At 53.7% G+C, this 14,377-nt stretch overlaps 1 protein-coding gene across 6 annotated transcripts in view; it reads right to left on the bottom strand.

Moving 5' to 3' along the window:
* Hdac5 (histone deacetylase 5) overlaps window positions 1–14,377 on the bottom strand; it is a 35,709-nt gene that overhangs the window by 10,973 nt on the left and 10,359 nt on the right. For 3 of the 6 annotated variants that reach the window (XR_013435623.1, XM_021728323.3, XM_078041010.1), the window contains exons 3-8: window positions 12,296–12,462; window positions 1,141–1,400; window positions 915–1,059; window positions 701–815; window positions 318–448; window positions 15–161 (exon numbers count right to left, since the gene is read on the bottom strand). Coding sequence is in view for 5 of the 6 variants with exons in the window: in XM_021728323.3 (XP_021583998.2) it covers window positions 15–161; window positions 318–448; window positions 701–815; window positions 915–1,059; window positions 1,141–1,400; window positions 12,296–12,446 (949 nt within the window). In the remaining variant the exon portion in view is untranslated. The remainder of the gene's footprint in view (window positions 1–14; window positions 162–317; window positions 449–700; window positions 816–914; window positions 1,060–1,140; window positions 1,401–12,295; window positions 12,463–14,377) is intronic. The other 3 variants (XM_005328104.4, XM_078041012.1, XM_005328103.4) reach the window with 2 other exon arrangements.

Here is a 14,377-nt window from a genome sequence, read left to right as displayed (position 1 = left end):
AGAAGAGCCCTTACCCCCAGGCCCAGCGCCTGTAATCTCCACTGCTCTCTTCTTAAAGGTGCTAATAACAGTCCCATCTTTTCGTCGCAGGAGGGGACTGCTTCTCCGTTCAGCCACCTTCTGTTTTAGCCTTGAACGCACTTTCAAATTGGGTTCAGAGGCTGGAGAGAAGGTAGCCAGGGCTCAGACATATCCACACACCTGCAGCCAGCCCACCACGGTCAGAGCTGGCTCACAGGGCAGTCCTGCCCCCTGGACGTTCCCACCCCCACCCCAGGAGCCATATTCCGGGAGGCCAGATCAGGGTGCTCACATACCTGTTTTGCGGAGGGGGAAGTCATCACGGCTGTCGTAGGGCCCAAGCAAAGGCAGTTTATAGGAGGGAGGCGTCCCTGGGGGGCCGCTCTGGGGAGGGGAACTCTGGTCCAAAGAAGCATGGTGGGCTCCCCTGGGGATGGGACAGATCTAGGTTACTACCCACCACTGGACATGCCACCAGGCAGTTTATAGTTATGGAAAGTCCACTGCACATATGTAAGGACAGAAAATGAATCCTAGAGAGGGGAATAAAGAGAGTCTCATCCCCAAGGAGCCTGCCAAGCCTGATCATGGCCACAAGGCAGATGCTGCTTATTATCACGGAGTCAGGCAAACCTTAAAAAGGACCCCTGTTCCCACACATGTCTCCCAGAGTTGTTACCAGCATTTGGGGTGCTGTGGGAGGGAATGGTTGAGGCCGCCTGGCGTGGGCTCCTTCGACTTTGACAAGAGGAATTCCTGGAGCCTCAGTTTCACTTCAGTGCTGGCGATGGCGCCTGCAGGGTAGGGCACAGGTGACTTGGGTGCTTGTACGAGGGGCAGGGCAGGACTCCCAGGCAGTGGAATGCCTGCCCACCTGCCCGGCAGGGCCTTACTCTCTTTGCTCTTCTCCTTGTTGCGCAGGATGAGCAGCTGCTGCTCCAGCCTCTGTTTCTCCAGCTCTTCTTGCCGCTGCTGCTCCCGTTGCCGCTGCTGCTCCAGCTCCTGTTGCCTCTTGGCTGCCAGCATCTCCTGCTGCTGCTACAGGGGCACAGAGGTGGGAGTGCTGTGAGCCACCAAGCAAGGGAGCGGCTCTGTGTGGCCCATGCCCCCCTTACTCACCTTGAGGTGCTTCTGCAGCTGGACCTCATGCTGCCGCGTCAGGTGGTCATGCTGTTTCTGGAACTCTGCAAACAGAAGCTGCTTCTGCAGCTGCTGCTGCTGCTTGAGCGCCAAGAGCTCCTGCTGCAGTTGCTGCTCCCGCAGGGCCGGGTCCACAGGGCCAGCCAGAGCCCCCCTCAGCTCCACAGGGCTGGGGCTGCCTCCACCCCCACCCCCGATGGAGCTGGGCATGGCTCCTGGCAGCACCGGCTTTACCTCCACTGTGGGCACAAGAGATAGGAGTGGTCAGTGGGCCCATTCCCAGATCTCACTAGGCCCTGCCAGACAGGACTGGGGCCCAGGAGACTACCAGGCAGGACTACCAGACCCAAAAGAATAGAAAAGTCAAATCCCTCTGCCCATGGATTCAGCCTTCCATCTTCATTAAATGAAGGTAAAGTCATGAACCTCAATTAGAAAACATGCATCAGGCCTGGGAGTGTGGTTTAGTGGTAGAGTGCTTGCCTAGCTTATGTGAGGCCCTGGGTTTGATGCACTATAGCAGGGAGAAAAAAAAATTAAATCCATGAGCATAAAGCTTGGTAGCAGATTTTAATAATTTTGTCATTGACAGTTATCATCACTGGGCATTTTACATGAATGACTCATTTAAATTGCATAGTTACCTGACTTAGGTGCTATTATTATATCTCATTTTATAGATACGGAAATTGAGGTTCAGAGAGGTTTAAGTGACTTGACAGGACACACAGCTGACTGAAGAACCAGGATGTGATCCAGGTCCTATACTTTTATTTACCGTCACTGTCTTATCTCCATCTCTCAGCATCATGCCCCCCACTGAAGTCAATGGTAGAAGAGAAACTGAGGCATAGAGATTGGATCTAGAACTGCTGTGGTTAGCAGCCAGGGACCCAGGTAAATCCAGGTCTGTGGAGACTTTCTGGACACCCCCTGCACTTCCCTTGGTTTTAGCCAGCTGGGAGAGATGGGGCAGGAAGGGGAGGTATAGGAATGGGGGTGGGACCAGGGAAAGGGGGTGCAGGGCTGCACCAAACCAGGGACAGGAGGGGGCTGGGAGTCAGCCTGGCTTCCTTTGCTGGATTATCTCCTTTCAACAGTTTTATTGTAATTACCCTGAAAATGCCGCTATATATAGAGTGAGCCAAACAGCAGCTGTGCTTGGGGGGAGGGGAATGAGAGAATGGGCGGGCAGGGAGGAGGTGGGAGGAGGAGACAGGAAAGGAAAAGGAATCAGACAGGAAGAAGGGTTATGGCAGGGGGAGGGCTGGAGCTGTGGCAGGACCTCACACTCCAGCTCCAGGGAGTCTCTTCTGGAAAGAGGCAAAGGGGTCTAATAGGTGGCTGACACCTAGGGTCCAGCCCCCATGTGGGTAATGGGCCAAGGGGCTCCACAGAGTGCAAAAGCTTCCAATGGATTTATGGGAAGGCTGGGTCTCGACCTCTTGATCCCTGGGCACTGTCCTTGGTCAATGACTGTCACTACTCCCCACCACTGCTCTGTGGTTGCCAGGGCAACTGGGCAAACACCACTCCAGCAGAGAGCCCCAAGCCCAGCCCACACCCCACAAAGCCTACTGACGCCAGCAGGAAAGGGAAGGCAGGATACTGAAGCCTGGGAAGGAGGAAGCGAGAAGGGCAGGGCCAGCCCATCTTGTTTCTTTTCCATTTTTTTCTCCAAAGCAAGCCTTCACTTTCTTTATGACAGCCCAGGGAGACCACAACGGCTGGGAGACACTCCTGCGGCAAAATGGTCCACTGTAGCCCAAGCAGAGAAGATGGAATGGCAACATCCTGATGGCTGCCAGCAAGCAGGCCCAGGCTGCCACCGCCACTCCACATAAGAAAGGGAAGGGCACTGGAAGAAAGCTCAACGAGGCACCCCGTACCCCGTCCAGGGGCCTGGATTTCTCCAGAGAACCCAGCAACTGAGGCAGGGTCAAGGCCACAGAAGGTCAAGGCTATGTCACTCTCATGCCTAAATAAGCCTCTGGGACCCAGTAGAGGCAGGGGTGGGTGGGAGAAGGTAAAGTCTGAGCAGTATGCGTCTCTCTCCATCCCACCACCCCTTCTCCCCACAGCACTGTTGGGCACATTCCTCTGTGGTTTTCCCGTCAGCCGCACTGACGACTCTGCGGCCACCAAGCCAGAGCCACATCTGCAGGAGTGGCCAGATGTGGCCAAGAGGGTGGAGTTTTTTACACACACACACACACACACACACACACACAGTATCACTCTCTCCAAACCCAAGTCCTGTCCCAGCACCAGGAGAAAGGGCCCCTTGAAAACTGCAGAGGGCCTTTGTAGAAGTGACCAGCCCTAGTCGGGGTTTAAAGCAGGGTGGCAAGCAAGGAGCCAATGGCCAGCCTCAGCTCTCCCCAGCCCCTGTGGTGTTCGGCAAGGCCCCAGGCTGACTGGAGAGTTATGTGTTCCTAGGCAAGGCTGGATTGGCCCGTGACACTGATCACTAAGCCAAGAGGTAGACGGGCTTCAACCTGCTACTCCCGGCAAAACTGGGGCTGCGGGAGCCGGATGCCAGCCCGCCCGACCAGGGAAGGGCAGGGGTCCAAGCACTCCTGGCTCCCAACAGATAACCCTGCCTCAGGCTGGAACTGCAGCCAGGAGGGCTGGCTTCCCTTGCAGGAGCCCTGAGGAGAGCACACGGGTTCAGACAAGGAGAATCTCCCACCACCACCACTGAGATGGTGGGCCCAGCGCTGCAGCAGGAGCCACAGCCCCATTGGTATGCAGGTGGCGGGCAGCCAGAGGGCTCTGCCACACAGCCTTGCTCCTATTCGAGGAGCAAGCACAGACAATTGGAGAATGTTAATTTGCGGCAGCAGGCAGCTCCCCAGGGGGCTGCCAGATAAGCAACCTGGCACCATCCAAAAATGGAAGGGGCCATGGCTGTTTGGCTGGAATCAAGAAATGAGAGTCTTGGAAACCAAAGGATGTAATCTTCCAGGCATAGGACCTAGAACCTGGATGTCCCTGGACCCCCTTTAGGATATGTGCCTCTGCCAGCTAGGCATGAGCAGAGTAGGTGGTGGCAACTGCCATCAAACCAAGCACCTGGAAGGGGAAGTAGGTGTGTCATGATAAGACTAGGCTCTTGGCTGCCTCCTGGCAGACCAAGAAAGGCTGAGAACCTCATAAAAGAAAAAGATTAGGTAGAGGGGTACTGCTCCCTAAGAGGATAGGTTGGGAGCTCTGCTAGCAAAGAGCCCTTGAAGGACTAGGAAAAGGGTCAGTGTCACATGGGTCCTTCCCTCACTTTCTAGGCTTTCACTCTGCCAGAGAGGTGCAGAGAACTGAGGGGCCAGACAGCCACCATCACAACCTCCTGCGGAGGGAAGTGGCAGGGCTCTAGGGGCACCCTGCTCCAGACTCTTCCCAGGGCATTCAGACCCTTCCTTCTCCTGAGAATAAGGAACAAGTAACAACACCGTCCTGTCCTCTTGCCTCATGCAAGGCTTACTCACGCTGCCTCCCTGGAAAAGCTCCAGTGGCCAGGTGTTTCAAGCCATCAGAGTGGCCCTGCAGAAACCAAGCTCTGGCTCAGGAGGGGCTACCCTGCCCACTTTATAACAAGGCAGCAGTGACACCTTAGTGATACTTCTTTCTCAACCTACTGCCTCTCTCCTTTCCCTGAAACCCATCAGCCCCAGTGGGTTCCCATAGCAGATTCTTCAGGCAGCATAAAAAGTAGCCGGGCTCCTCCTCTGGGGGAGACAGTGCAGGTGCTGATGGGGTAACCCTGAGACTACTGCCAACATAGCCTTAGTCTAAAAAGAGGGTCCAGTCAAAAAGAGGGCTACTGCCTCCAAGAAGACAAGAGGCTCTGGGCCATGAGAAGCAGGTCTTGGCAGTGCTTTGGGAACCAAGGTTCAAAATAAGAAACAGATCTAGCTGCCTGAGAGCAAAGCCAAGCCGGTGCCTGATCTGAGCCACAAGCCAGGCCCCCACTCCGTGCTCTCTCCGGGAGACAACATCAGCAATTCAGAACCTTTGTGCCATGAACTCTGGCCAGAGGGAAGGAGGACCTTTAGTTTCCCCTAGAGAAGCCCTGGAGTGGCCCAGGGTGTGGAACCTGCTGGGCACCAGCTCCAAAAACCCTCCTCCAGGACCCACCAGCCATAAAAGACTAAGGGAGGAGGGGACCCAGGATAAGGGAGCATTAAGCTGCTTGTGACATTTAAGGACAGAAACAAGGCCTGTGCAGGCAATCCCTGGATCTGAGGAGCTGCCTTCCCTAGAGGGGACAGGGTAAAAAGGAACTTTGAGATCACTGATCTGTTTGCAAGCCCTTCCTGACACAAGCAAGGAAAACAAGCTTCTCAGGCTGCTGTGGAAAGACCCGTGGGCTAAACAGCAGAAATATAGGGATCCAAACCAGGGTGGTTTGACGCCTAGCACAGGAAGGAGCCCTCTGAACACAACTGTACCCAGCTCCAACACAGGGCATCTCTCTAGAGAGCCCAGACTTGGCAGCCCCCCAAGAGGGTGGCATCTTCCACCAGCATCCATGGGCCCTCAGGACCTCCCTCTCCAGGATGAACAGTGGGCAGCTTCCTTGAATACCTAATTACCTTGTTCTGTCCTTTGGAGAATGTGGAAAGACTCTTGTCCTTGTCCTGCCTTTGAGAGATTTTGGTAAGAGACAGAGAATAGCATTTCACACTTCTTGACAGATGACCCCTCCCCACCAAAGATGTTTTCCCATGATCTATTTCTGTGCTCTTACGTGACTAGTGAGGCCAATTTAGGCTCAACAGGTTCTACCACAATTCAGACAGTATTTCCACATGTGCAGGCTGGGCATGACTCTCACCTAGCAAATTGCACAACTCATCAAGCAACACAAGCGAATGCACATCATGTAATGGTTAAGAGCGAAGACTCTGGAGTGAGAAATTGAGAGGGTTCAAGGCAGCGCTACTTACTAGGGTAAGGTGTTGGCTACCTCTCCATGCTCCACGCAGGCATCTGCAAAATGGAGCAGAGCACCTATTTCTCAGAGCTGCCAGGCCTGGGAGAATGCCTGCCGAGGAACTTGGCACAGGGCCTGGGAAGAGCTCGGGAGGTGCTAGTCAGGGCTATTATTAATGGCTCCTGACTTTTTATGTGTCCTGGACCCATTTGGCAATCTGGTGAAAACTATAGAGTACTTCTCAGAATGTTTCTTTTTTTAAAAAAATATTTATTTTATTTAAAAAAATTTTTTTTGTAGTTGTAGATGGACAGTATGCCTTTATTTTATTTGTTCATTTTTATGTGGTGCTGAGGATGGAACCCAGGGCCTCACGTGCACTAGCCAAGCTCTTTGCCGCTGAGCCCCAGCTCTAGCCCCTTCTCAGAATGTTTCTATGGGCCAGGGATGTAGCCCAGTGGTGGAGTGCAAGCCTGGATGTGTGAGGCCCTGGGTCAATCCCCAGCACGAAAGAAAGAAAGAGAGAGAGAAAGAGAGAGAGAGAGAGAAATTTCCAAAGGGCACAAAATTAAACGCTGAGTTATCTCTTTCTCTTTTCGTGGGGAGGGTAGTAAAGGGATTGGGATTGAACCCAGGGGTGCTTAACCACAGATTCACATCCCTTTTTAATATTTTATTTAGAGACAGGGTCTTGCTGAGTTGCTTAAGGTCTTGCTAAATTGCTGAGGCTGGCTTTGAACTCACAATCCTCCTGCCTCAGCCTCCAGAGCAGCTGGGATTATAGGGGGTACACCACCAAACCCGGCTAAAATACAGAGTTTTAAGGATGACGGGCTCAAACTTCTGCCAGAGTGAGGATTTAGCTCTCATTTCAGACTGTTCAAAGGTCACTTTGTGGTCCTTTCCTATCAAAGCCCTTTGTGTGGGCCCCACACAAGCCAGAGCAGCCAGCAACAGGGTGCCAATATTAGAGATGAATCTCTGAGGGTAGTTTGCTCCCAGCTCTAGAATTTTCAGTCCATCTCACCTGCCTTGCTACCCCCAAGAAGGGTCACTGTCTTCTGTGGCTCAGGCTACAATAGCTGGGACGACCTTTGTGCCTCAAAACATTGCCTGACACAAATAAGCACACGTTTTCGTCCCTGCTCTGGGACCCCTGGACCCAAACAATCCAAAATTCTTCTCTGTTCTCTAGCCTCAGGGTGCTCCACTGCAGGTGACACCCTCCCAGGATTATTCTATATCCTCCTGGAGCAAGGACCTGGGAAACCTTAAACCCTTCTTCCTGTAAGGCAGAAGCAACATGAAACTGACCTCAGAGACCCTTAGAATGTCAGTTTGGGAAAGACCGGGAAGCTCAACAACTCAACTTCCCTGTCTGACCAAGGAAGAAAGGGAAGTCAGAGGGGAGATGCTTGTCCAAGGTCACCTGGAAAGGAGGTAGAAGAACCAGCTCTTAATCTTCTGGCTCTCTCTGTCCCCCACTAAAAAACAGAAGGGGAAAACCTAAAGGCTGTTCCCAAATTTAGTGAGAAAGAGAATAAGAAGCCAGGCTCTATATTAAGGATCCAAGAAAAGAGGTAATACCTGCTTGGCTCCCAGAGCACCAGAGCTCAGGAGAACAGGGAAGGAGACAGGGTGGACAAAAGTCCCAGCATTCCAGAGACAGACTGTGACTCTAAAGGACATTAAGTTCAGGGGATACAGAGCTTTGGTGGAAGGCACAGGGTATCTCTAACCAGTGAAGATGAAGTTAGTTGCTCTTCGGATGCTATCGGGAGAAGAAACAGATTTCCATCTCCAAGCCATTTCCAGGAAATACTTGGGCACAAAGCTAGAGGCAATTAAAAGACACACTAACTGTGCAAAGTCTGCAGCTGTTGCTGGGACTGTTCGCTCCCCACCTGGGGTGAGATGGAAGGGGCCCTCGTGCAAGAGATCTGACTCCACTCTCCATGTACAACCCAACCCAAATGTCCAGCAAGGCACCCTGCCCACCTGGCCACTTGCCATAATCCCCCACTCCACTGGGGTTTAGACACCTGCTCTCGGCATCTCAAAACATCCTCTTTCTCCAGACTGCCAGGCTGCTGGGAGCTGGATTCGCCTCTGACCAAGGCAAAAGCCACTTTCTCTCAATATAGGCACTCCTCGCAGGAGTTCCAAGGCCCAAGAGGGCTGTCCATGAATGCTGGTGACACCCACTGGCAGACTGCTGGGCCTTTGGCCCCTGTCCTCACTGCCCTTACGCCAAGCATGGTCTGAACCTACTCACATCAGAATTACCTGAGATAAAGGCTTAAAATGTTAGTTGTTGAGCTGCCTGCGGCCTCCAATCTGGAATAATCTGAATAATTCCCTTGGTAACTGTGGTAAGACAAGTTTGAGAGCCACTACCTCATAGTGTCCCCCGACCACCTGCACTCATTTCTGCTGCCAATCTGACAGCTGTTACAGCTGCGTGTGGACACAGTTAATCTGATTTCCTGTCTGGCAGCTCTGCAGTGGGCAAGGGACAGCTGAGGGTCTCAAAAACAAGAGAGGACAGGGCAGAAGGGAATGGGGGGAGGGGATGTGGGTCTGTAATAGAAGGTAGGCTCTGTTCCTGAGCCCTCTTCTCCCTTTAGGCCAAAATTCATGCAGGGAGAGAGAGAATTGACCAAGTGGAGCTCCCCAAGGCCAGAATGGCCTCTATTCTCAAACAGGCATGGTGGCACATGCCTGTAATCCCAGTGGCTGGGGAGACCGAGGCAGGAGGATCGCAAGTTCAAAGCCAGCTTCAGCAACTAAGCAAGGCCCTAAGCAACTTAGTGAGACCCTGACTCAAAATAAAAATAAAAATGGCTAGGTATGTGGCTCAGAGGTTAAGCACCCCTGGGTTTAATCCCTGGTACCAAAAAGTAAAAAATGTAATAGAATGGTCTCTATTCTCTCTGAGCACAAACTCTGGAGGCACACACGCCCATCACATAAGATTGTACAAGTTGTGTACTACACATGGACACCCAACTGAAGGGGCAAACTGGAGCAGAAACTTAGTTCTTGCTCCAGTTGTTAAGCCACATACACTAGCGTGAGGATGCATCTACCCAAAGGACCGTCCACCTTTTTAAAATGTGCAAAAAGGAGCTTTTGTGTGGATTAATAATGATCCTTCACAGAGAACTGAGTTCAAATCCCAGCTCCAATTTACTGTGACCTTGGGTTAGTTCCTTAACCTCTCTGCTCATTCTCAATTGTAAAATACGGTTATTAATACCCTTCCAAAGAGATAAGGTAAGGAAAGTCCCTAAAACCCTTGTCACCTAGTATATTATACTAGTTCCCTTCCCACCCAAATCTTGCCCTTCCTACCTTCCCGGAATCCCTACACCTACACACCCACACACATAGTCATGCTTGGAATGGTCTGAGAGCATGAATAAGAATATCCAGGGAAAGTCCCAGTGCCAAACCTGAACCCTATGGCACTTCCCAACATCCCGAGCATTCCTTCCTGACACTTCCTAGCAGGATTCATGCCCTCCCTGGATGGGGAGAGGAAACTCTTCCTCCATGCTTTCTCAAAACGTCCTGCACATTGCCCAAGTATCAGCTCTATGTAGTACTGGAAAGAGGGGAATCCAGAGCTCTCAGAAGAGAGGCAGGGAATTCCCTAGCTCTGTGTTTTGGGGGATCTCATTGTTGAATACAAACTTCAAGCTCCCCAAGCCAAGACCAAGCCTGGGAATCCTACAGAGCACTGGGATATGGCAAGGTAGCCAAGCACAGACCCCATCCACTAAGGGAGACCTCCAGCTGCTACTAGTGGAAGCTGACACTTAGTCCCCTTCTCAAGGAAGAACAGCAGAGAGTGTCCCTGAGGCTCTGGCTTGCCCACTGAGGCCTGCTATAGCTCTCTCTCACCCAGAGGTCCAAACTCCAGAATAGAGCCCAGAAACCCTGCCAGTAGACCTGCCCCTCACATAGCATTCATTCATCCAGGTGCCAGGTACTGTGTGCTAGGTGCTGGGCACTGGCAGCTAACAAGACAGTCCAGAGAACAAAGGTTGTCCAGAAAATAAGGTTCCCTGCAGATGGCAGGAAGGCTCCTTTCTGCAATCCCTTAGACTGGGGAGGCCTGGGCGACACACACCACCCAAGAAGGCATCCCCTGGACACCTGCCTTTTTAGCACAGGCTTTTGCATCCTGTCTGGAGACTGATCAAGAGAAGGGGGAGGGGAATGTGGACAGGAGGGAAACACCAGACTCCCTAGGCCCTCATGGCTGTTTATCTGGGGTGGACTTTTTTTTGTAACCCAAAGGTTAAAGTGTTTCTATTTGAAACATCTATTTACATTCCAGAGTCCAAAAAAAAAAAAAAACAGCCAAGCTCCAGGCCTATATCTGTCCCCAGCCGCGTCACAGACACAGCATCAGAGTTGCTCAGGGGGAACATTCTTACATTCTTAGCCCTCTCCCCGAGCCGCTGGGGTGACTCACACATCCCTCCTGCCAGCATGGACTGCACTGCAGCTCAGAAGGCCAGGCAGTGTGGGGGAGAAGGGATCTGGAGAAAGGGGCCAGCTGGGGTCTGTCCAGGGCAGGTAGAACTAGAGAATGGGCCAGTGAGTGGGGTCCCAGCTTGCAAGGTTTCAGACATCTACTTTGCAGGAGGTGAGTGAACAAGCTGAGGAAACTCTGGGCCAACTGCTAGCTGCCACTGGTAGGAAGGGAAAGTAGGGCCAGCGCAGGAGGGTGGACAGAGAGCAACCGGGCAGAGTTGCCCCACCATTCCTTTGTTTTGCAGGAGATGCTAGGACTCAAGGTGTTGAGTCCCAGGGCTGGGAGAAGTCAGGGAGGGTCTTTAGCTGAAGCTTTAGAGGCTCAATTAGACTAGGGCATGGACCAGTCCTCTATGTTTTCATCTCATCCCAGGGGCCTTAGTGGGTGGGTACCCTGCAGGATTGGCACACAGTATTATGCCCCATCCCAGAAGTCCCTACAGGGTTAGCCCCAGGATCATGCCTCCATCAAGAGGTCTGTGTGGACACTCTGTAGGACTGGTCTCCAGGGCTATTCCCCTTCACTAGGGCATGGACATCCCTGTCCAGGCAGATGACAAATCATATTCCAAGGATTTTTCAAAACTTCCCAAAACATTCATCCTCTAACATATGCCAGTTCCATTACAACCTATACCTGGGCAGTTCAGCGCCAAATCACAGGTGCTCTCACCTTCTAATCCAAATCTTGAGATCCACACCACATATCCAGAACAAGGACTCCCCACCGTACACACACACATTCTCTTTCTCTTTCTCTCTCTCTCTCATGAGTGCCAAGCCACTGCCAGGAGGGGCCAAGCAGGCATGGATCCAGCAGGCCCCTCCCGGGAGGAAGCATCTTGTGGTGCCGGCTTGGTGGGAAGGCTGTGCCAGAAGAGCCTGATGCTGCCAACAGGTTCCTGGGAGTGAGGGAAGGAGTGGCACAGCTCTGGGGAGCCCCACCCCCAGCCAAGGGCCAAAAAAGTTCCTACTGAGAAGAGGATAGAGTCCAGGGTCCTCAAGCCCACCTGACCCACCTCTCTATTCTCAGTTGGTGGGAATAAACCAAGACCTGGGACAGGAGAGATATGGGGGAGCTAAAAGCTAAGGCAGCAAGCATCCATTCCAACATCCTAGTTGTCAGTCTCTTCCTAATCTATGCCAGTGTCCAGTTCTAAGGAGACTTTTGTTTGGGGATTTGCCAAAGTCTCTATACCTAAATTTCCAACCCAAAAACCAAACCAAAGGAGTTGGATTACTTTCATGCTTGTGGACACCACAGATGTGCCCAAACATGGGGATCAGGCAGCCTAGAGACAGGTCACTGACCCACTTCTTCCCCTCTGACCATGGTGCCAACTAGGCCAGGATCTTCTAGCAAGCCCCAGCCCCCAGCAGCTGAGATGAACCCTGCCAGAGGCAAAAGGCACAGGAGGGATGCAGCAGAGTGCAGGTAGGAGGCACACTCGAAGTACAGCTCTGGGCAAAGAGGGTAGGGGCATTGGCAGGGAGGTCATTCATGGGAGCACAGCTTCCCCAATCTCACGGATGCTCAGCAGAGCTCTCAAGAAAGACCAAAGTAGGAGGATCCAGGCAGGACTTGGAGGAAGATACTCAGCCCAGACCCAAGGATGCCCAACACCAGAGGGCAGGTGGGGACACAGAGGCACTTACCTGCGACAGGTATGCTGTGCAGAGGAGTCCGCGGCAGGATTTCCAAGGATGGTTCCCGGCCTGACATGCCATCTGCTGAGAAACAGGACTCTGTCTCATAGATGGTCTGCAGCATCTCCACCAGCCCCTGCGCCTTGGGCACCAGCAGCATGCCCAGGAGGGGCCGCCTGAGGCGGGAGCCAACCAGGGGAAGGCAGTCAATGGACTGGCTGTTCAGGGACTCCCTCAGGCCACTGCCACTGGGCCCCCTAAGGCAGGGAGGCACCTCATCCGGCCTGGGCGCTCCAGTTGGCTGCCCGAGCCTGGAGGCCTGGGAGCTGCAAGCCTGCTCTCTTAACGGGAGCCTGGACCACTGGTCCGTCCTCACTTCCCAGGAGTCGGGTATGGCTGAGTGCTCGGGGTACAGGAAGGGTAGCTCAGCAGGCAGGCGGGCTCTCTGTGTTCCCTCCCAGCCCCGGGTGACAGCTCTGGGCCCGGCTCCCTGCTCCTCCTTCCCGAATGAGCCGCCGGCAGCTGGCAGGAGACTGAAATAGCAGTTGGGGGAGGGCCCTGTCTATAAATAGGTGGAGCATGCTCAGGGAGCCGCCGGCCGGCTGCCAGGAGCCCAGGCCTGGCGGAGGCCCCAGGGGGGGAGGCGCGTTCCACCCCAGGAGGAAGCGCCAGGCAAGGGGGAGGGGGACAGGAGAGGGCCTGCACTCAGGGCCAAGGCCACAGAGCACGGTGGCCAGAGGCTGGGCTGGGGAAGGGGGCAGCCCCGGGTATCCCTGCGTCTGGGAGCTACGCTGGCCGCTTTGCTGCTATTGGCAAGCAAAGGAAAGACCAAGAAGCCAGGTTCAATCCTCCGTCTTCTCCTTTGCTATCTAGAGCAGGTAATGGGTTGGGAAAAGGGTGACAGACATGGCCACCTGGCTTAAACTTGCACCTTCCCTGGAGTCCTAACAACCCCCTGGGGTCGGTTTCACTTCTGCCCTCCTGCAGAGCTGGGAGGTACCTTCTCCACCCCCTTACCAGCAGGGAGGTCCCTAAGCAGCAATTAAGGGGCAGTTCCCTCCCACCCATCCTAGAGCCCACACCTCCGAAGGCTGCTCAGCTTCTTTACAGGAGGCAGGGATGCTGTTCCTGCCTGCAAGCCTTGCCCAGCCCAGGCAGGGGACCGGGTAGCACCTGCCTATTCTCGGCATAGGCAGCTCTTCCCTGGGGCTGTGCCAGGTGGATTGCTAAGAGCATAACACACATCACCTCATTGACTCTGCATGATGACCTCAGGAGAGGGGTGCAGATGGGGAAACTGAGGCACAGAGTGAATAAAGTCACTTGCCCTTGGTCATACAGATGCTCACATGGTAGGGCTGAGAGGTCTTAGGCTCAAGTCCCAGCTCTAACCACCATATCCCACTGCCCTTAGCGTGATCGAGGGCACAAAGTTGCCCCAGGGTTTCCATCAATAAGTACCATCACCCCCAGCACCCAAGCAGGAACAGAGTTGAGGTTGGAGCCCTTCCAGGAAGAGTCATTAGCTGCCAGCATCCGGGCCTGATAGAGGTCTCGCTCCTTGAGCCTCGCTGGGTTATGGGGCCAGTGCACCTGCCTTCCCCACCTCTGGCCTGCTCTTTCTCCCTAGGTTGTGCCTACCACTAGTACAGAGATCCCACTTGGCCCCCTGACCTCACTGAAGCCTTTTAATAGCCTGGTTATTCCTGGGTTTTTATCCCCCTCCCCCTTCCTGATGTCACAGTTGCTATTTTGGAGGCCCCTCCTGGTCCCTCCTTGCCTCACCACCCACCCCCCAACTCCAGGCACAGAGCCAGGGACACCTGTCCTCTCTCTGGACTGGATGACCTCACCCTCCTGTAGGGAGCCTGAGAGAGGCTGGCCAACCAAGGACATGGTGGCTGTGACTCCTGGAGACCAGCTTTCCAGCCAGCTTCTGTCAGTCAAGGATGGCAGAGGGCCTCCTCCCTCAGGTGAGAGAACACACCGATAGGGGAGGTGGCAGAGGAGACTTTCCCTGGCCCTAGAAAGGTGAGATGTTCATGACATGTTCTGAGGAGTGCCCAGTGGTGGACCAGGAACCAAACAGGG

The sequence above is a fragment of the Ictidomys tridecemlineatus genome, chromosome 3 (genome assembly GCF_052094955.1).
Source record: "Ictidomys tridecemlineatus isolate mIctTri1 chromosome 3, mIctTri1.hap1, whole genome shotgun sequence".
NCBI lineage: Eukaryota > Metazoa > Chordata > Mammalia > Rodentia > Sciuridae > Ictidomys > Ictidomys tridecemlineatus.
Note: the sequence above shows the minus strand (reverse complement) of the source record. Positions and strands in the feature narration are given on the sequence as shown.